We start from the raw sequence: 22,380 nt of genomic DNA on the forward strand, positions 1-22,380 counted from the left end.
AAAAATATTTACAAGAGGGAGATAGCCCCCCAACTCCCCCAATTAAATTGAAGATGTACAGATTTATAATGGGAACCAAGAGGGAGAAGAGAGGACAAAAACAAAACCAAAGACATTGCAGCCAAACTTGGACTTTCAGTTACAGAAGAGATCTGCAGCTCCACCTAAGTGGGCCTTTATCACCTATTAAATAAGTGGCATCTTAAAAATAGAACATTTGACAATTTAAACATACATTTTTTTTTAAATAAATATTGCATGGAAATGCTGCTGCTTTGCTACCATAGCCTCCTTCTTCCCTCCTGGGACTCAGCCATCACCCTGGCTTTTCCTTCGATTCCTGGGTTGGCAGTTCCTAATGGCAAATGTTTCTTTTCCCCGATTCTTTTCAAGAGGCCTGACCAGGCAACCTTTCTTCACCCTTCGTGGGCCTCTCACCTGGCTCGTGGTTTTAACACCATGGCTTTTGAAAAAAATTAACTATTATTTACACAGTCTCTCCTACGGACTAAAACAGAAGGTAGCTTCAAGGTTTGTAGCTTCTTGCAGCTGCTTCCAGAGCTCATTCCTCACTTTTAAAATGAGATTCCCAAGAGGAACGTCCCTACGCTGCTGCAAGAACTGCCTGGATTCTGGTTTCCAACCCACGCCAAGGGGGCTGGACCATACCCAGCAGCAGGGAGACAGATGCAAACCCCAAGGACCTGAACCATGAGGCTCTCCATTTCACCTTCCGCTTCCCCCTGGTGCTCCGTCATGCTTCTTGCAGACTCCCCTACCCATTTCCAAGCTCAAGAAAGCTTCCTGTCTTCCTTCCTCCTCATCTGGCAAGCCTAAAACTAGCCTTAAGTAAGTCAGAAGAAGACATCAACCCGCTGGTCTGTATTCCAGCTCATCACCATCAGCCCAGCGGCTCCAAAGTGCACATCAAAACTTGAATTTCATTTGCCATTTCCACACTTCCTGAGAATAAAACAGTTAATACCAAACCTCTGGCCCTGCATTTCCTCAAAGCAGTTGCTCCTCCCGAGAAGAGGCATGTGAAGTTTCATATGTAAAACTGGGGGGAAAAATATGGACTTTCCTTCCGCTGATTAGGATTAGCTTATCCCTGAAATGCACTAAGGCTTTGAAATAAAGTGAACATGTAAAAGGACAGCTCCAGAGTCGAGAAGGTGCACCTGAGATCCTGCAGGCCCTTCGCCCCCGGAGGAGGCAAAAGGAGAGGTCTCAGTGCAAGGAAGTGTTGGGGCTGCCGAGCGCAGCGAGGCCTTCCCAGGGGAAGCGCCTTTCTAAAAGTCGAACTTTTGGTGAGGTTCGCTATTTTCACGAGCCTAAAAATTGTGACCCAGTGTTTTACAAAGCAGGTGCTGCCTGTGCTGAGGCACACGCGTTCCTCCAGCTGCAAACTGCATGGAAAAGGGAGCTCACGCATCGGGAGCATCTTTAATGTGAGTGAAAGGGTTTTGTGACACCATTCTTCTCTTCACCACCCCCCTGGCCTGGCAGAAACAGGGTGAGGGATGTAAGGGGGGACCAGAGAGCTAAGGCACACTAGTAGATATGAGGATGGCAGAATGCTGTTGTAATGCAACAGGAAATCTTTGGGTGAAGAAGGGTGCCGTCTTACTGAGCACAACAACGCTGCGCACACGTCCTTGGCTCTTATTGCCATCATGCAAAACCACCTTTTCCAGACTGCAGCTGCTGCCAAGGAAGAAATGCCTGCAAACAGCTAGCGATTCCCTTGCGTGTTCCCTTGAAGACGGTTTCCTAAGTTGCTGGGCCCAACCTGCAGCTCGGCTGAGGAAGAGCACCGACGAGTTACCTCCCAATGCAAGGCAGGCACTGCCGTGGAACCAAATCCTGCCGTTAGGTATTTGTCAAGACCGGGGATGGTCGTGGGCCAACACCCAAAGGCAAAATTTGTTCTTAGGTTCCACATTCAGCAACTCAGTTCCACCCTAAGCAGAAGCAATTCCTCCCAGTTTGACCTCTTCAGCCTCAGAATTGTGTCCCAACTATCACAGTGACCCCATACGGATGTCCTCCACCCCATCCCCCCTGCCCGCACCCTCTGCAAACAGCAACTGGAGGAGGGGTCGGCCTTCGGTGGGTGCAAAGTGCCCTCCCCACCCAAGAGACCCAGAGCTTTCCCTAACCTCACCTGGCAACTCCTCTGCCACGAGTGCATTTGGCTTATGAGGCTAAACTAAGCACGACCCTAAGTGAAATTGTTCAGGTGATATGGGCGCGTGCAGGAAGAAAATCAAAGCCCCGGGGATTTAAGAGGTGACCTTGGGGGACTGAAGGCAGTGGTGTCGCTCACTGCTCCGGAGAGCAGCTGGCTGGCAATCGCGAGAGGGTGAAGGTGGAAGGCAGGCGACGCGGAGAGCTCTGCCGTGGTTGTTTTCACATGACGCTGATCGCTGCTGATGGCCGCTCGTCCTCCCCCTGCTCTGCCCTCTGCGAACCAACAACCGGCGCTACGCGTCGCATCAGTGTCCACAAAAGCAATTCTCTCCAACATCTTCTGGGCACACAACTGCTGCAGGCTGTTGCATAACAACTTCTGGAGGCAGATTTCCTTCTTGTCGGCACTTCTTTGTGGGTGCTTATTGTCCTGCTGGTTATTTGTAATAGAAATGTTTATAGACCGTCAATACATTGAGTCGCTCAAGACAATTCATTGCACTTCGTCGTTTTAAAGGAAGGCATCATCAACTCTGAGGCCTTCCTCCAGCTCATGTTTTTCGAGGCAGCAAAGCGCCACCCTAAAAAACGCAGTTTTTTTTTTCCAGTGTAACCAGATCCCTTCCGTCTCCATTCCTTTTCCTTCTCAGGTGCTTTGTATCTAATGATTCAGCAAGCTGGACCATCGCTGAGGCTTCCAAAGTGCAAAAGAGTTCAAGGCATTTCATCACCTTGAGCACCACTTAAGGCGTATTTGTTTCCAGTCTCAGCCACTGTAAACCCTGTCTAGTGTAGTGTACCAGTTCGGCCAGGCTGCTGTTCAGTGCCAGAGCGCACACCGCTGTGCTGAGTTCATCAAAAAAATCTAGAAAAAGGGGAGGCAGAAAGAAAACATTGGGTTGCTTTTTTCCACAATGCCTGAAAGACCCAAGCACAACAGAGAGAAACGAGCGCGCCGCGCTCGCGGCAAGGGAGTCTCAGTAAAGGTGTTAGTAGGAAAGAGCATTGATCTGAGTAGGCCGAGCAGGGTAACAAACCCGCAAGAGGCGGCACGTACAAGATGAAACCCTTGCACACGCGCAAATCCAACCTCCTCGCGTTAAAAAAATTAACATTTCACAGCAAGCGTGCAAAAAATCCGGGGGACTCCGAAGTGACTCAGAAACCATTATAACCCACTGGGCTTCACTACCTTGGGACTTCCCCGCGTAAGGGAACACGATGGCCCAAAGCCGCTGTCACTTCTCTGTTCACGCGCAGCAAAAAGCGTCCAAGCGTCAAGGATGGGGCCTGCTAGTTTTATGTATTCCCTCCCCATCTCTTTTGATATCTGTACATTATACTGACTATCTTGAAGCTCCAGATCCGAAACCCCTACACCAACCCAAACAGTCAAAACAACTGCTAACTCTATATGGATATTTACTGATTTCCTGCACAGATATCATCCTTTGGGAGTACGGACTCCCCTAGTAATCATTCACCCATGTTAAAAACAACACAGAGCAGGCTTGGAGTTCAGGCTGGCCCCAAGCAAGACTGCTCTTGGGCTGCCCTCCCACGGGTTTTCCTTGGTGACTCATTCACTTTCTGGCATATCAGCAACATATGCTGCTCCTTCCATTTGTCAGTCCATAACCGGCCTCTGGAGGATGCGATCCAAAATACTGTGCGTTCCCGGCTGCTGCGAGCACGAGTTGGCTCCAAGGAAAGCCACCAAACTCTATTCAAAAGTGGCTTGCAAAAGCTGAGTTTCAGCCCAAGTTGCCTTCCAGCAACTTAGGCAGGCCCATCACACTGATTTTTTGAGTTTGTCATGGAAATTCATCCATTCAAAAAACTTCACCTTTTCTGCAAAGTGACAGTAGAACTTCAGGTGGGACAGCACTCTCTAGTCTGCACTACACCGTTCTGAGGGCTTTTGCTTATTCACCACGTGACGCCTGAACAACATTTTTACCAACAAAGCCCTAAAGAAAGCAGCAATTCTAGGAAATGCTACTGGCAAACGCTTGTCACGTGCCCAGCAGGGACTCCAAGCCAAGCGCTGCTCCCCTCCTCCCTCTCCCAAGGAGGGAAGCCAGCTGCACAGCTGTGAAAACAAAAACACTGACAAATCAAATGAAACACAGCCCATAAAGTGTTTGTAAAGAAAGGGAACCAACTCAGGAAACACAAGCCCTCCCCAGAAGGAAAAAACAAACATTAAAAAAAAAAGCCCCTTCTAATGTTACCACAAAGTGAACTGGGTTCTTTCCGTCACTCGATACTCTTGTCCTTCAGCTCTGGGTTGCCCGAGCAGGCCAAGACAGCCGTTTCACTGGAAATGCCACCATAAAATATCCCGCCGATATGCCAGAGCTCTCTTGGTTACTTCAGCATATTCAAGACTGTGATATTTAGGTGTTTGCTTAGCTGAATGTTAGGATTTAAGCAAGGCCGTACATTCCAGCACATCACACTAGGACAGGGAAGCCAAGGGGAAACCCTTACCTTTATTCCTCCTGGCCAGGGCATCGGCGTGTTCCCAAATATCATACGCATAGAGGACATAGGAAGTGATGTTGACATAGGAGGAAGTGATGATTGGGATATTACAGGGGACGCTGACTGAAGAGCCAATGCTGCTGCCCCCACAGCTGCTGGCATTTGATCCTGGCTGCGAACTCCCCGAGCTGGCAGGAGAGGGCATTGGAGAGAGAGGAGAAGGCGTCCCGGTGCTCCTGCAGGAGAGAAGCACCTGGTGTCACCGTGGGAGGAACGCGTGCCCAGAGCTACCCGGGGTCAGCGCTGTGGAGTGCAGGAAACAAATGTGTGTTCAGCTATACAACACACCACCCACCCTGGGGTGCAAGGCCACAATTTTTCAAGCCATTTGCAACTCTAAGGACCTCTCTTGCGACCGAGAGAGGGACAAGGCCTCAGAAAATTCCACAAAATCTCTAATTACTTGTGAAAGTCTTACCCACATTGCCTAACTAGTTTGCCAAACTAATTCCCTTTCGGGCATGCTTAAGTTGCCCTGAACTTGCTGAAAGATACTCAATTAGTCGGGTCGGCTTAGGCAGATTTATTCACGGAACTGGGAAAGCTGCATGTGCCCTGCTCACCCATCCTCTGGGCACAGGCTGGCTTCCTTTCATTACTTGCCTAATTCTAAGTTACTCAAATGTTCCTTTTACTTTTGCTGTCACATACGCAGCAACACTGTTGCAGATACACCAAAAAATGACAAATTTTTCAGTAATTAGCTTAGTAAAAGACATTTAAAAATGTCTGGCTAGTGGGAAAATACTGCAATGTCATTTTCAAGTTATGCTACCACACTGTAAAGGCATCTTCATGCAGGACAGAGGCCAGGGAGATGGGGATACACTTACAAGCCCCATGGGGACAAAATTCCATTAAGTCTCCATGAATCTGAGATACAAACAGAACAAGGATGAAAACCATGGCAGCTCTCAGAGCAGCACATGGACAAGACGCTCCCATGTCCTCTGAGCCTGCTTCGTTGCTGGAGAACAGCTCTGCATGATATGCAGGAAGCCTCTGCCTCTTGTAACAAAAACGACTCTCTCAAATGGAGATGACAGCAAAGCGAGAGCTGAAGCACTTGAGTACAACTTGTAACTCAATTACTCTGGCTACTGCTTTTGCTTACAGCTTTATGTACATACTGCAACCTACCTGCTTTTAAATCTTACCTTGCAACACATGGAGAAGGTGCTTGTGTTACTCTGGAAGAACTCTGCAGCAAAGAAGCAAATTGTTATATTCGGGTTTGACGACCACTAGCCCATTGTAAAGCTGGCAGTCTAACATGCCCTACCTTGAAGTGGTCATTGAGGATCCTGGAATACTTTACTGCAGTGTCCTTTTTGTAACGGAACATGGCCATGTGCAGAACGGACTGGCAGCGCATGCTGGGAACGAAAAGACCAGAGAGTCAGTGCTCGTACTCCCCTGCTGCCTGCTGGAGGGGTACGAGGTCGCCCAGGAAGGGCAAGCAACGTCCCAGCTTCATTTCCAAGTGAAGAAAGCCCAAGCGTTCTCCTCCTCCATAAAAAGACTGGGAAAAATAAAATACACATGAGGGAAAAAACAGCAGAAGAGTCACGTCTGCTATTTTGCAGAAACAGGTGCCCAGCCTCTTATAGGGGCCACGGGCCTAGTGTGGCCTCGTCCAGAAGTGCCTGAGCTCAGGCTCAGTTGCAGCTTCTGCTGCACAGCTCAAACACGGGCGGCCAAATTGCATTCTTTCACATTAGCTGGAAGCCCTGGTGCATTCTCAAGTTACCAGCAGATGAAATTTTAGAGCCTTTGCCTTCCATGTACGGTCCCTTGTGATAGCACAGCTCAGCTTAGAGATGTTTCTGTCTACTCTGTGTTTTTTGTATCATTTTGTTTCCTTGCAAAATTTGGATTCCCATTTAACTCACTCCACCCCGAAAGTCTTACAATCCAACAAGTCCAAAAACAGAATATGAAGGCATAGAAAAGCAGTTACGCACCATAACACGGCAAAGATTTTTTCATGTGAAGATGCTGAAGAGTCCATAAAGGGTTTCAATGTCATTATGAACCTAAGGAAACAAAATTATGAGAACCTTGTCAGCTACCAGGGCTCTGAAGTCCCACTAGTTTACGACACAGTGTGTGCCAGCAGCCCAAAACTCAGGACACCCGACCTGAATCTTAGGTCTTGAACTGAGTTCCTGAGGATTCTCCAAATACTTCACTTTCTCAATGTAATAAGGACAAAGCTCATTTGTGCCCTTGAACGTCTTGCCCAGCATTCACTGGTGTACGTCAGCTACAAGGCTTGTGGCACCTGAGCCGCACGCGGTACCTCATTCTGGTGATAAACGACACTGAGATGCCTCAAAAGACTCTGTTGTGGTGTCTTTGGATGGTCTGTCTGTCCTGTGCGTGGGCAGCAACCAGAACTCTGCTCCATTGTAGGAATCCCCAGCTGCCACAGTCACAACCAAACATGACCAGCCCTGCCCCTCCAAACGTGCCACGCAGCTTCTGGAGTCACTTACTTGATGAGATCCATGGTGTCAGCAAAGATGCTGTAAGCTGATTTGGGGGCTGCTGCATCCGATTCTATGGCAATCCCGTATTCAATGAAGGCAAGTGCAGCATCCAAGTACTGAAAGGCCTTTCCAATCTTGTCGGTCTGTTGGGAGTAAAAGCTTATTTTTAGACCAAGTGAAAAGACATTTATCTCAGGGAACTTGAAATCTTTTTCTCTACCGAGAGAGGCAGAACTTGAAGAAAGAAAAAGATACAAGTCAGGCCTCCAAATGGTATCTCTTCTCCCAGGCAAGGCAGCCATGACTGCTCCACAGCTCTTGTGCTTCAATTGCCACCCTTGAACGTCTCAGCCTACAGGCTTCTCTTTAGGAAATATGACAGACAGGACCATCCTGCTACAGTATTTTCTGTCCTCACCAAGTGACATTTGTAGAGCAGACCAACTTATCAACTCCTCAAAAATGTATCCTGCAGTAAAAACTGCTAACTCCCCTTCGTCCATCTCTCTCTCACTAGCTTTCATTAGGTTTGAAATCTGTCCAAGAATTGGGAGGAAAACACAGCAATTGTCCCTTAGAGTGAGAAAGAAATTATAAAAAGAATTTATGAATCTAGAGGTCTCTTCCATCCTCAACTGTTCTGTGACTCTATGAAATTATTTCCATTTTTACAACACACACAGACACATATGATTTGAACGAAATCCATTGGGGGAAATAATGCTACCACCACATCTTGTTCACACACACAGATAGGGAGTAGATCTCAATGTAAGAACTGCTTAACTTAGCACAGAGCCCAGACTTACCATAGCATCAGCTTTGTGCTTCAGCCTCTTGGCTTCTTCGATGTAATGTTCTATCGGATGGTGTCTGAATTGGGGACTGGGAGAAGAAAAACACAGACAAAAGCAGGGCAGGGTAAGTACCAATTTTACCTTCAGATCTAGAGGATGCTGTGATTCACAGTATTGACATAAACAGATTTTCAAAACTCCCATTTTATAAAAACATTGAAAACTTACATCTGGACATTAAAAGAAACTATGTTTGGCTTCTATGAGGCCAAGTTTATTTCTTTACTCTCATGGTGGGATGGCAGTTACGGAAATCTCCTAGCGTTCCTCAAATACAATACTGCAAACAGATTTGGATTGAAATGCATCATATATGTACACATATGTACACTTTGCAGTACACCATACACCAATTGGACCAAAAGAGTTTACATTCGAGTCATCTGTGTATGAGAGAGACTGCCAGCAAGGCAAAAGCTTCTACAAATCCTTCTCTCAATCAGTATGCAATTGATAAAGCTGGTGTAACTTATTCCACCCAAAACTGCCTGTGTACTGAGAAAGTAAGCTAAGAGTCCTGCCCTCTCTCTATCCCAAGAAGCCGGTCACTTGCCCAGCACCTTGTCACAGAGGAGTTTGTCAAGGGGCAAGAATCACAGAAATCAGATCCCTCCTTGCAGGCAAGCACAGACAGCCTCTCAGAGGGATAACATTCAGTTAAAAAGTACCTAACTTCTCCAATAGCTTCCCTCAACCAAGAACTGCTGCAGCAGGAGACCTCCATGTCGCTGTGGGCACCGTGTGGAGGGTCAAGCCCGCCACGGGGGACAGACGTCATCATGAGAACCGAGATCAGCCAGCCAGGAGATACAACAGGGGAAGCCGCAGGCATGAGAGCAGGCCCAGACGTCTCCCTCTTTGGTTCTAATTAGACAAGTCCCCTCTGAGAAGCAGGGGCTGCAGGGCCAGCCCGGCCTCTGTGTCTTCTGAACCCAGAAGGAGCATAAAATGAGAACTTACTTTTCAAACTTGACTTGAGGTCTCCTTGTCTGGGAGGTACCATTTGGCAAAGAAGGCACTGGGAAAGGATTTGTGACATCCCCTGCAGATTCCTGGAAAAAAAAATCATGGTATAAGGGAGAAACTAGTCACAGAGCACCAAGAACAGGCCTAAAGCTCCACTTTCCTAAATTCTAGGGGAAAACACTCATTTGTCTCAGGCATTGCCCATTCTCCACACTCCTCCTCCTTCCTACTTCCTCAACCCTCCCCACATCCAGCAAGTGGAAACTTGGCTTCCTATCTACTTGCTAGCAAGGCTTAACACAATTCAAACTTCTCCCCAGTGCGGAGAAATTAAGTAGCAGGTTTCCTTGCACAATGGCCAAGGAAACCCTAAGCCTGTTAACAGTTTTTTTTTCCTGGCCACTAGCCAAGACAGGAACTAGCAACCTCCATTCACACCTATCTCCAGCTTAAGCAGACAGCCATGGACAATTCTGCGCTAGCGACTAGAATTCCAGGAAAAGGAAAGTAGTAAGAAGCCAGCTAATGCAGCAGCCATGGTCTCCCTTCAGAAACCTCTGTCCTAGGCCACGTACATCGAGGAACCAACAAATAGCAATATAACTGCATTTTATAAACCAATAATGTAAAAAAAAACAGCTACAAGGCTCATTAGCAGTAACTGAGTAAGCAAGCCATATAAACTGTATGAGGTTATGGTCACAAGTAGGGGCTGTTACTTCTTATTTTTAACTGATCCACTCCTTTTAGTAAGGACACTTATTTTTAATACTTCACTTACTTTTAAGTGAGTAAAGTATTTAAGTGCTAAGTATGTATTTTTATTACTTTACTATTTGGAAAGACACCATCATGTCACACCTTCAGCAGCATCCAGTCAGGAAATACCCTGCCAGTAGTAACTGCTACCTACTTTGTTGCTCTTAGGCTGTTCTGGATACTTTTTGTCCACTTTTCTGTGCTTGGAGGACAAAGGATCCTTGGGGCTGCTCTTGTTCCTGGCAGTGGGGTCTGGGGCAGGCTGCTCGCTGCTCTCACATCTGGGCCTCTTCTGGGCCATCTTGGTTGGCTTCGGCGCAGGATGTGCAGAAGCCGGGGGTGGCAGTGGTGGGGGCAGCAGGACATCTTTCTTCTGGATGTCCACTGAAGTTTTTGATACTCTGCGCATGGGAAGCAAATATATCACACGGGATGAATATGATGTACACATATATGATGTTTAGTCACGTGCCAATCTAATAAGCCTTTAAAGGAACAACTTGCAACTAGGTTGTTTGGATGTTGCAGAAGAGCTAGCCCTCCAACACAATCCCTTTCTACTGAAAGAGGAAAAGAGAGAATTACAGGGACCGGAACATCTGGGACAGATCTCCCAGCAGCACAAATCAGATATTAGAGGCAAGTTAACTGCAGCACTGCCTCTGTCTCTATAGTATAAGGCACTTCTCTCTGTTCAGAGAGGCTTATCCTGAAACTGGACCCCAGCTTTGAGAGAATTAATCTGAGGCTTCCTTTGTTGCTTTGAGAGTTGTCAACTAAATAAGCCAACAGGCAAAAAAAGTTCTGAGGATTCAAGGCAGAGAGACTTACAATGCTGTGCTTCTCAATGGCAGGGCCCGCCACGTTTACTAACACTTTGGCAATCCCAGATTTCTGATCATCTAAGGTTAGGATTATCTACCGGATCTATATATCTAGGACTATAGTAGCTATACGGAGCACCCAACAACTATAAAGCTTATTTCAGTAGTCATTTACAACACTTCTTTTTGGCTTCTTGAAATTTCCGAGAAAACACAATACATCTAGAGCAGTGAATCCCAATTCACAGACTGCAACACCAGGAGAGGGACGCGTTGAATCCAATCACGGGCAGAGGCTGGAGCACAGTGCTGCACAGCTGGCTTAGTCCTGCTGCCCAGGGGGCAGTGCCAACCAGGCAGCAGGGTGTATTTATTAACCCTGTGCATGTAGCTGCACAACACCCCACTCCCAGAAAGTCAAAGAAAGGAAAAAGACGAAAAGACGGTGCTAACCCTTCATCAGGAGAAGAGTTCCTGCTGTGAGACATGCTGGAGCAGACGCAGATCCTCACACGATGTCCCTTGGCGCTGGGCACCTGCTCCCTGGGCTCTCTACCTCCTGCAGCTGAGAGATCCTGCCCGGAGCAGCAGCCCCAGTCCTGCTGCAACCACCCAGAGCCAGAGCTCTCTCTTCCCCCCAAATGCACCCTATTCTATCCACGATGAAAACCGGACCGTGTTTAAGAGGGGCCCTTGAATTCCAGGATCAAGACTCTTCCATCATCACCATGGATGCAGGTCAACACCTAGAATTCCGCCCGCAAATAAAGGGGAAGCGCCGCCACAAGCCCCAGCCCGACGCAGCGGACGCCCCTCTGAGGAGCACGGCCTGTTTCGAAGGGTGCCCGTGGAAGCATCAGCTCTTGGTCTGCCAGCTCTGGGGAAGGCTTTGGCAGACCAACCGCAAGTGCTGTATATGCCATGCGGGAGTAAACGAGAAACTTCTGGCCATAAAGCCCAGCTCAAGTTCCAGACCAAAAAATCAAGATTCAAGATGCAAACGCTGAACCTGGGTCCCTTCAGTCACAAAAAAGAAAAAAGGCCATACGTAGATTTCAGTGGAAGAGGGAAATGCTCCCTCCCCTTCTGCACTCGGGTACCTAAGTCCATTTTCTGCACTGGGCTTTGCACAGCTCACCCTTACCCATGTTACCAGGCACAGTGGAGAGCCACTTAGTGCAGCAGCATCTGGGCTTGGTTAGAGCGAGGGAGAGCTGCCTGTGCCCGTGGGCTTCTGAGGCAGCCCAGCCCGGGTCCGCTCAGCAGTTTTGTGCTGCAAGAGGCGACAAAACGGAGCTCTGCAATATCCATCACACCCAGCCCTGTGGTCTCAGGTAGGAGAAGATGTGTCCACCCAGCACAGACACCATCTGGTTACCTGCAGCCAGCAGGTTAAGTGCTGTTCAAAGCCGGGTACCAGCAAACGCAAAAGCAGCCGATGGAGCAGACGGTAGAAGCATTAACCCCCCACGTATTTTTTCTCAGCCTGCTCTTTCCAATTAACAAAACAGTCATCATCACCACACCAAAGTTTACAGACATCTAGCCGCACTTAGCACAATATTTTTCTCCACACAGGAAAGGGAAGAGGCTGCCAGAATTTCTTCTGCCACGCACAGTATTGCTCTGTTGGTGACAGGAAGAGGAGTCGGAGCTTCAGGATCAGCCCGATCGTCTGCTTGCAACGGGAGTCTGGGCACACAGCTCGGTCCCCCACGTGCATCGTGTTCACGGTACAAGGATTCTCCTGCCACCCCCTTGAATCCCTAAACTCTTGTGCAAAACAAGCAAACACCGCTCCCTTAGCAAAGCTGCTGTCCCCTCCTAGATAATCTAAGGCAAGTAGGACAACTGACAGCAGAGTAAAACTGCAGTTTAAAGATGGAGAAGCAACTACTACATCCCAGCATGGCAAAGCACCGGGCACTGAGCTGGCAACGACACTTCTTGCAATGCAAAAAGATTTCCTGAGCTACGTGTAATGTGCAGACCAGAGCACGCAGCAACCTGAACTGCAGGATGCACAAGCTTGGGTTTGAAATGATCAGGTCTTCATTCTGGTATCAACTATCGTAAGGAAGGACAAATGCCACCACATTAAGGAGTTTTATAGAAGTGTAAAACAAGTAGGGGGGAGGACAAGATGCTAAAACCTCAGCTCAAGCAATTAAAACAGAAACCCCTAGCATAGGAAGGGGAGAAGAGAGTAGGTGATACCACACATAATTGCACATCTGCAGCAAATACAAGTGGCAAATAAATTACATCTCATCACACCCAGGAACCACATGTCTAAAGATAAATTTGCAGCAGATTAAGATTCACAGGAGCACTTTACACAAAGCAAACTCACAAGCATAACAAGAAAAGAAGATACAGTTTCTTATGCTTTTGATCCCAAGGCTCACTTCTATGCATCTTTCTGGCATCCCATTGCTGGATACTCACTTCAATTTACTGGAGTCTTTGTGAGTTGAAGACTGCAATGATTTGGTTTCTTTGTCCGATTTCATCTTCTTCCTATCAATCTCCTTCTCCATTTCTCTCTATCGAAAACAAAACAAAAAAGCAAAATAAGAACACTTAGTCTGTGCAAGTTCATATAAAGTACAGACCAACTAAGTGTGATGGATTCACGTTAAAAAAAATCAAAAGATGTCAAAACCGACAAAGTAGAAACCCATAGCACTTTGGATATATATTTCAGGTTCACCTGCAAGTATCCTAAAATTTTATCTAATTTTGCTCAGGTACATTAATTATTTTGTACTGGAATGAAAGAAAATTGCTAAATCTCTCCCTGCTAGGTGTCCAAAATAATCACACTTGCATTCCTGAGACTAAACATGTCTTTTTCTGCTCTTGGTGCTTTTGTTGTTGTTTTTTTTCTTGGACTTTTTTTCTTTTCCCCAGTGAGCATGAATCATACAGAAGGCTGAAACGTATTAAAATGCCTTCTGGCAAAGGCAGGGGTGGCAAGCAATTGTGTTCTGTGATTCACACTGTTTGCCAAAAGGAAGGGAAAAAGCAGCATTCACTAATGTTAAACCGCTCACAGTTTCCCCAAACGGGTGGTTTTTCTTTGTGGGCTTGTTTTTCATTTTTTTTTTATTAACAAGAACCAGATATGGGGTGAAATTTTAGCAAGTCAGTTAAAATTGCTGCCTATATGCTATCCTCTGGAAGGCTAAGAGCCACCGAGGCAGAGTGGCAATAAATAACCCTATTTCAGCATGCTCCATAGATCTTACAGTGCAAAGCACATATTGCCAAACCATCAGCTTGCCTGAGTGAAAAATTTCCCTATCATTTACGACAAGACAAAAACTGTAAGAAGGAGCTGAGCTGTTCAATTACCTCTCAAGGTTTAATAAAAGCAGCCCCACAATCATGGTTATCCTCCCACTAAACATAGGCCTCTTTCTTACTCCTCGAAGGAGAACCAGAAAGGCATATGGGTCCTGACATACCCGCAGGGATGAACCTGCATCCCAACTATCCATCACAAGTCCTGCAAGGAACGGTCTGCACGAGCGAACCAGGCACCTGGGACTAGATTTGCTATTTGAGAGCTGGCTTCCAAAAACACCACACAGGAAAAGCTCCTGTGCCCCATGAAGAAGGGGTTGTCTTATAATTCAAGGGAATGCTGCTATTATAGGACTCTTAAAGGACCTCTGGAAAGCCCTCCGTTGGGCACAGACATAGCTTTAAGCATGAGCATCTCTGCTAGCTCCACAGCAGCTCCTGCAGAAACCAAAGCAGCTTTCTATATATTGATGCCAGCACCGAGATGCAGGCAGGGTTTAGCCATCGTTTCTATCACCAGGAAGTCATGCTCAGTCAAAAGGCTGCACTGAATGAGAACCAAAGGGCACGAGGCTGCTAGCATCATATCTAATATTCACAAAGTTTGCACTAAGCGATTGCCATCGTTAACTGAAATAAATGTTTTCCTGCAGGAAGAGACTCTGGTACTCGGACTGAGCTTCTACAGCTAAATGTTAGTTTTTCAGCAGCTCCACATTCACCAAACCCCACGTCGGCCCTTGCAAAACTCCCACTTCTCGCCGTTCCCCTCTCACCTTCCTCTTTTTGAAGGACTTGTCAGGAAGGTCTGTGCTTTTCCTCTCCAAGTCCTGCCTCCTTGCACCCAGGAGCTCTTTAGTCTCTGCTTTTTTCTGGTGACTGCCTTTCCCGGGAGGCTGAGGAATCCTCGACAGGAGGGCGAGCTCAATTTTCACCACGAGGGTGTGCGGGATTGGGAAGTCCCTCACAGGCGATAACAACTTCTCCCTAACAGGCGAGAGAAACTTGTCTTTGTGGAAATCCTCCCTGACCGCAAGAGCGGCCTTACTGCTGCTAGTCCTGGTGGGCGTCGTGCCCTGGCTTTGGGTGAGGGGGTTGACACAGAGGTGCTCTTGGGCACTGCCAACCAGGGCATCTCTCACAGGCTTAGGGTCCAGGAGGGCCTTGGAGCTGGCCTGATGTGAGCTCTTGTGCTTTCTGTTCTCAGAGGGCTCCTGCGACGTTGGTTTCCATTCCTTTTTATCCTTGGATCTGGGCCTCCCTTTCGTTTTTACTTTTGGCTTGTCTCTGGAAAACTGGTCCTTGACCTCATATGGACCAGGTTCACCCTCCACCTTCAGGCCTCCCTCAGGCCCCTCACGCACAGGGACCTTGCTGGGCCTTTTGATCCCAACCGTGTGCCTCTGCGAGGGCTCCTCGCTACGCACGGGCGACTTGTGGCAGCTTCGCTTGCTCGGGAGATGAGCATCCTGGGCAGCCCTGGCCGCTCGGCTGGAGTTCCTGGGATGAGGCTCCTTCAGACCGGGCCGCTCATGAGAGGAGTTGCTGCTGATGCTCTTTCCCTGCTCCTTGTTCTCCTCGTGTCCGTCCGCGTGGCCAAGCTCCCTGGGGCTCTCGGCTGGCACTGCTGGCGGGTTCACCTTCGTTAGCCAGTTGTCGAGCTGCCACTTGTTCGATGTTGGGGGATCAGGCTACAGGCAAAAAGAGAAAGGAAGGGTGTAAGACTGACATCTCTGGGAGTTATTTTGAGCCTACCAGAGGTTACCAGAACCCAGGAAAGTTTTCCTTATTGTTAAAACGCCTCAAAAGTGAAAGACCCTGAGAATGGGTATCCCTGGGAATAACACAGTGGGGACAAATAAACACGTAAGTCTGAAACATGCCTCATTTTTGCACAAAATCTGTCAAACACGTCACACAACCCCTGTCTCTCTGTTAGCCCTGTCTCTTTGTTAGCCTGGTGAGAGACCAGTATACACGAGAGCTTGGTCCTGCTTTGCTCTGCCCCAGAAAGAAACATCAACGCACAGTTGGAAAAAAATTGCATAAAACCCACAGCAAAAATGGAACTAGCTGCTGTCCTCGTGATTCTTTTGGAAAATCATCCTCGCAGAGCACTCCTCTCAAAACTGAGCTCGCAGCTGTCCCAAATGTCACAGCTTCTCCAAGTCCAACAGGTAGGCCATCGGGCTCCGGTGATTTAAGCAGATACCAAAAGGAATGATACAACTAACACCCCAGGTCTGGCTCCTCCAGAGTTGTCTGCCCAAGCAACCCAACACTCGCTTGCCTAGGGATCAAGATATGATCAATTTTTGAAGGCCTCTGGAATCACAGCCAGAGATTGAAACCAGTTGCTAGAAGCCCTGCCTAACGAGTTAGGGAAACAGCAAACCCAACAAACCCTGGAACAGACCTCAGACGCTGCAATCCTGGGCTTTAGCCTCAGGTCGGTTCTCAAAACTCGCAGACTGGTCAGCATCGCTCAAACGCTCATCCCGCTATCGGGGAATCATCAGAGCATCGTTGCCCTCCCACCCTTGCCCGTTCTCTCCAGCCACAACTCTGAGCCCCAGAGAAGAGAAAGCCTAGGAGTGCCTTAAAGGTTTGCAAGACTTCTTAATTCCTTCTGCCTTGATTTCCTTCTCCATCCAGAGCCAACTCTGCCTTGCGCTGTGGAACATGTTGGTAAACAAGGCCCATCTTCAGGACCAAAAAAGCATGTGCTTAACTGGGTTTGGGTGATCTAAGCTGGGAATCTGGTTTGAAAAACAGCGTTTAGTTTTACTATGGTAAAATTAACCCACAAATCCCATGTTTTTTTCAGGTGAAAAATATGCCTTGTTTTCAGGAAAATTTTAACTTGTTAGCAACTCGGGAACATTTTTTTCCTTTGTTAAGAGCTAATAACATGCCCAAATAACTTAATAAAATGCAGTTTTATTTATCCTTTCCTAACATTTCTCCTGCTATCATTTATCTTGTTTGTGGTCCACACTTTTATATAAGTTTTCATTAGATTTTCTGAACACCAAGTGAAGTAAGAGACAGTGCTGAAAAAGGAGCTACTGTCCATAGGTCTCAAAGTCTTTGCTACTGTCTGCAAAGAACTGAAAGGGAAAAGTTTAACATGTTTCTTTCCCAAGACGCTCTTATTGTGGAAGACAAAATCTGTAGCTGAACTGTGGGATGTTGAAGTGTATGAGATGAGAGACGAAGACGTATTTTCTCAATATTTTGTTCTCAATGTCTTCTCAAACCTTTTGCCATGTTTTCTGCACGTATAAGTCTCCCTGCTCATGTGATCCTAAGTTAAAAGGAAGGAAAAGTGGCTGGGGAAGGAGGATAAATTGAGGAGGTTTCTGGGCTTCGTGAGAATCTCTCAAACCTGTTGTGGATTAGTTTACATCAGCTGCAGTCCACAGGGTACAACTGTGCAGTTTGTACTGGCCTGCGGATGCTTTGCCATTGGAGGATCTGTTTCACACCATGGGACAGGAACATTTCTGCAGCAGATTTTTCAAAAAATGCATGGTCTCAATTATGAAACTTTGAAGCACTATGTTCTGTTTGTCTGCTTTTCCCAATAAAAACCTCAGAAATGCTAGTGCAGCAGTATCGGAGCCAAACTCAACAGAAGCAAGTCTAAGCACATTCCAGCCCTTGCTGCAGGTCTGATCACTTCAGCTGGGATCTGAGAGAAGCTTAACTCGTCAGTCACACACCGGAGCTGCAGGGAGGCAGCAGCTTCACTTCAGAGAGCAGGAAAACAGTCTCACCCGGGAGCAGCCCTTGGCACTGAGGAAAACTGCAGGTGGGCCCTCAACACACGACAAGCTGGGCTGCTCACTGCACCTCACCCGCGCGCCTTGCCAGGGAAGGCGCTAATTCCTGCAGGAATGCGAGCCAGCGATGCCAAAGGAGATGGGAGAACACTGCCTAAAAAAGGCCTAATTACACAGTTACTAACTCGACCAGTGAAGCAGAGGACAAGAGACGTTTGCTGAAGCAGCAAAGCCTCGACGGGGACACCTCAACGATGACACCATTTCAGGTCTCCCCTCCAGCCACATCCAGCCGGCGGGAGGCCTGAGGCATTAAAGCAGCCTGTGCACTTTATCTGCCTTCACCTCGGGTGCCGACGGCCTCGGAGGGTCGGGGGCGTCGCTGTCGCTGGAGCTGCTCTCCGTCTCCGAGTCCGACGAGCTGTCCGAGTCGCTGGTGCTCCCGGACGCCGCGCTGCTGGAATGTGCTGATGCCACACTCTGCGGCTGCGACTGCGGGGCACTGCAAGGCCAGCGGGAGATAAAATTAGAAAGCAGCTCGGGTGAGGGTTGCGTATTTGTGACATTGACATGGCAGGAGCGAGAAATAAATCTGAATCCCCGCGGTTTGGCTCTGGGAGGAAAGGGGAGAAGGCCAAAGGAACACAATGCCATATTCAAAGATAAAGCACCATAACAAAAAAAAAAACCCTGGAAATATGACCTTCACCTCCAACCCAAGCTGATGAATAAGCAAGCAGTTTAACACAACTGCATAAACTGCAGCACTGCTGCAGTATGACATTGCATTCAGCCAAAAACAATTTTAAAAAGCGACAAGTGCTTTTCTGAAAGCCTAACTCACGAAAGAAAAAATACCAAACAAATATTAACAGGAGAGAAGCATAAAATCCTCTTTATTGTACTTTCCCCTTTAAATTCTCACTTCCTCAGCCATGCTTCCTGGCAAGGGTCTGTAACAGTTCATCAACTGCCCTCCTGAGCAGCAGCACTTTTTGCTACGCCCATCCTTACTCAAAAGTCTTTCCTGATGCACTGACAAACTGTGTGAAAATGAAGCAGAGTTGTAACTGTGTATAAGTACAATTTTACTCAGATATTTATTTTTGTAATGGGCTTAGGTCAAAATGTTGATTTCTGATTTTGAAAGCTGCTTCCCATGTCAATGTCCCCGTGTTTGCAAGACAGGAAGGCACGTTCTCTGCTCATCCCGACTCACGCTGCCAGAACACTATTCCAAGAGCTTTGCCAGAGGCAATGGATGCTGCCAGGAAGCAAGCCTGACTTTGTGGACTATTAGCCTGTGCTTGAAGAATACAGTTACCAAGCCAAAAATGTGCTCTGTGTTTAAGTGCTCTTCTCTAGAAGACATTTTGAGCTTCTCCACCCCTTGCTCTCTCATCTGGGTTCATGCCTGCTCAGCCTAACCTTGAATATTACTGCTGACTAACCATACATGGCAGACACTATATATAAGCCCCTGAATACCAGGAGAAGCTGAAATGAATGACTCTAGCTAGTCCTTTCCCCTGCTCCCTGTTCTTCACCTTTGTGAATGTTTCTGGCTTCTCTTGATTTAAAGCTGGACTCACGTTGGACATCCCTATGATAACTAAGCATCCCACCAGCTCCAGTGCAACCTGCATAGACACTGGGGAGGAGAAAGGGGGAGCAGGGAAAACAAGGGAACAGCTGGAGCAATAGCTTCTGGTTCAGAGGCAAAATGCAGCATGTTCATTTATTTCAGTAAACCCCTGCAGTAAAACAGGTTTCAGCAAAACCCCACACAAATGAAGCTGACTTCCAATGGAAACGTCAGGCAGCTAGAAACCAAAGCTTCTACCTACTACAGGAGCAAGGCACCTTTCCCCCATGTACTCCATAAAAAAGGCAGTTTTGTTTTCCCTTATTCAGTCTAGCTAAGAGTTTTGGAACAAACCTGTACCTTGGAGGAGCCAGTGAAGCAGGCGGCTTTGCAACAACCTGTTTTGTTCACAAAAACAAAGAGGAGAGGGAAGGGAAAGGTTAGCTTAAGGAGCCTGCAACAGAATAGACCACGATGACTTAAAGGGATGTGTTTGGGTGCAGTATAGAAAGCAGCTAAAACTGACTTGGTCATCACCACTGTCTTCACTATCACTGAGCTGAAGGTCATCCTGGAGCATCCTGAAAAACAACCAAAAGATAAAAATCAGCCAAGGCAGACACATTTTAAAGCAGCAGACACTGAAAAAAAAAAAAAAAAAAAAAAAAAAAAAGCTTGGTTGGTGCCAAAACAAACTGATTTCCCCCAACCTTTTTTGAACATGAAGCATACTTTATCACTAAATTGTCTCATTATTTGAATGGGCAATAAAAACGACAAAGCGGACCCTAGACCTTTCCCTGTGCTTTCCACCTCATCCCAGGGCAGACAAGAGAAGTGATGTTCAAGGAGGGGAATGCTCCTTCACCAAGGTTAATTTGGGAGCCGGCAGCAGAGCTGGCTGGAAAAAGTCCAGGCTGATGCAGCAAGAGACAGGGACAAGGGACAGGCAGCTGCGTGCCCGGAGCCGGGCATTTTCATGCTCACTCTTCATCCGGGGCTGCAAATATTCCTAGTATTTCATCTAGCATTTCAAATATTCCATGCAATTTCAGAACTGCAAGCCACAAACTCTGATTTAATAGCACCTGAGTAGACAGCAGGCTGCTTGCAAATCTTTCTAATGGCCTAATTTTGTTCAGGCTTTTGACTCTGAGAAATTTGTCTCAAGTCTAAAAGCACAAATCAGCCTCCAGCCTTTCACAGCAGCACCATCTCTTATTGCAGGAGAACAGATATGAAAGATCCCCAAAGAAACTGCATTGCCCAGCAGAAGCGGGGAGAGAGAGGGTTAGGATTCCTGAAATTTATTATCAAAATAAAAACAAAACAAGACAAGAAAACCCCAAACTCTTTCAATCCTTAACTTGATGTTGTGAACAAAGTTTAAAAAAAAAGACGCCCAGCTCAGCAGGTCCCCTCTAATGAATTCAAGCCATTCCTTTTTATGATTCTCTGACAACAGAGCAGTAAAAGCCTTGTATAGAAGGCAGTGTTTGCCCCATTTAGCTGCTGTCCCCGCTAATTAGCCCAATGACTTTGCACTCGCACCAAGGCGGTTCAGGTGCAGGTGACGCTTTCGCTGCAGTGTCACCATGCCTGGTGTCAGAGCTGGCCACGGGCTCACAGCAGCTCCGCGAACCAGAAGCGACAAAGCCCAAACCCAAATTAAACTGCAAGAGCACGTGGCTCGCTGGTCAGTAGATAACTCCATTTTAGCGGTCAGTAATTGGTGCCCAGGATTGAGGCTTCCTCTCAGTACCTTTTCAAGCACCAGGTTGAAGGGCTCTAATTCAGAAGGACTCTCTGTTCCCTCTAAAACAGAAAGCTGCGTCATTCCTGTTAGTGTTAATGGTAATTACACACGGAACGAACACAGAACTGACCCAAGCAGCTATTCAGAAGGTTTATTTTGCTGCCCGTTTTCTGGTGACTTCCTTTCAGCCCTCTGAACATCATCAACAAATCCTCCTCCTCAGGACAGGGCACAGCCTCCTTAAACTAATGGAAAATATAGCCAGTTAGCTCCTGCTACTAGAGAGGCGTAAATAGAAAGCCCTCCAAAAGCCTCTCTGCTCGTCCAGGTGACTCCTGTCAGGGTGCCAAAACAACTGGGAGCCAAATGTCCCTTGTCCTTCCTTCCTTCCAAACAAGAGCGACAGACTCTACTCGCACTCTATCATCAGCAGTGCCATAAATCCCTGCTGAGCTTGTTTTTCCAATTACTAGGTCTTCAGCTGAAGCAAGTTCAGACAGCAGCTATAGGCACAGTCAAGAAAAAAAAAAATTGTCTTTAAGAGCACACGTTTCTCCAGGATTCCCCTATGAGTCAGAGTTAACTGGAGATTCAAGTCTGCACCAAAGCCCTTGCGCATGGGACAGGACCGTGCAGAAAGGTACTAGGAGATACCAGCTTGGAAAAGGTGCTCCCTGAATTCCCATGCATCCCTGAATCCCAACAACCCGTGACCTGCAGCCACCTGCATCCTTCGCCTGCACATCGGGTGCCCTGCCACCCCCACGGACACAAACACAACGGCGGCAGCAGCAGCAGCCCCTGCCCGTGTTTCTCGGTTCTTTGGCCAGGCACCCGCTGGGATGGCAGCGGATTCTTCCACTGGAGCTCTCTGAGGGAGGCCCTCGTTCAGAGGCACTAACGACCGTAACGGCGGGGCCAGCTTCGAAGCAGCCACCGAGGATTCGAGCAGAATCCCTGACAAGGCACCACGGCCCAAGGCACAGGTCCCTGGCTGCCCACTTGTTTAAATGAGCTCCCAGGGTTGCTCAGAAGCCCCGAATACTCTGAGCATTTTCTTTTCCTTCCGTTCTGCTTTGCTTCAAAGTTCCGGGCTACAGATCGAGTTTCTTTAGGGGTACAAGGACGATGCACAGAAACATTATGGAGATTTTGATTAAAATTAAACTGCTTGAAAATGCCTTGCCCACCCAAGCTTAAAAGCAGAAGGCAAGGACATTGCAGCTTCTTACGCTGCTCAATCCAAGATCGTGAATTAATGCTACAGCTTTTGCATGGATAAATGAAATCCTTTTCCCAAATATAAG

The 22,380-nt window shown here is 47.5% G+C and overlaps 1 protein-coding gene across 2 annotated transcripts in view; it reads right to left on the minus strand.

The window, feature by feature from the left end:
* Positions 1–2,576: 2,576 nt before the first annotated feature.
* AFF1 (ALF transcription elongation factor 1) overlaps positions 2,577–22,380 on the minus strand; it is a 69,094-nt gene continuing 49,290 nt past the window's right edge. For both annotated transcript variants that reach the window (XM_088531625.1, XM_088531626.1), the window contains exons 8-21: positions 19,844–19,898; positions 19,678–19,715; positions 18,078–18,234; positions 14,724–15,638; positions 13,087–13,184; positions 9,969–10,215; positions 9,050–9,141; positions 8,042–8,105; positions 7,239–7,375; positions 6,705–6,776; positions 6,023–6,116; positions 5,898–5,941; positions 4,687–4,916; positions 2,577–3,058 (exon numbers count right to left, since the gene is read on the minus strand). In XM_088531625.1, coding sequence (XP_088387751.1) covers positions 2,937–3,058; positions 4,687–4,916; positions 5,898–5,941; positions 6,023–6,116; positions 6,705–6,776; positions 7,239–7,375; positions 8,042–8,105; positions 9,050–9,141; positions 9,969–10,215; positions 13,087–13,184; positions 14,724–15,638; positions 18,078–18,234; positions 19,678–19,715; positions 19,844–19,898 — 2,365 coding nt within the window. In that variant the 3' untranslated portion in view covers positions 2,577–2,936. The remainder of the gene's footprint in view (positions 3,059–4,686; positions 4,917–5,897; positions 5,942–6,022; positions 6,117–6,704; positions 6,777–7,238; positions 7,376–8,041; positions 8,106–9,049; positions 9,142–9,968; positions 10,216–13,086; positions 13,185–14,723; positions 15,639–18,077; positions 18,235–19,677; positions 19,716–19,843; positions 19,899–22,380) is intronic.

The sequence above is a fragment of the Tinamus guttatus genome, unplaced genomic scaffold (assembly GCF_059628265.1).
Source record: "Tinamus guttatus ecotype Peru unplaced genomic scaffold, ASM5962826v1 Tinamus_guttatus_pri_ptg000423l, whole genome shotgun sequence".
NCBI lineage: Eukaryota > Metazoa > Chordata > Aves > Tinamiformes > Tinamidae > Tinamus > Tinamus guttatus.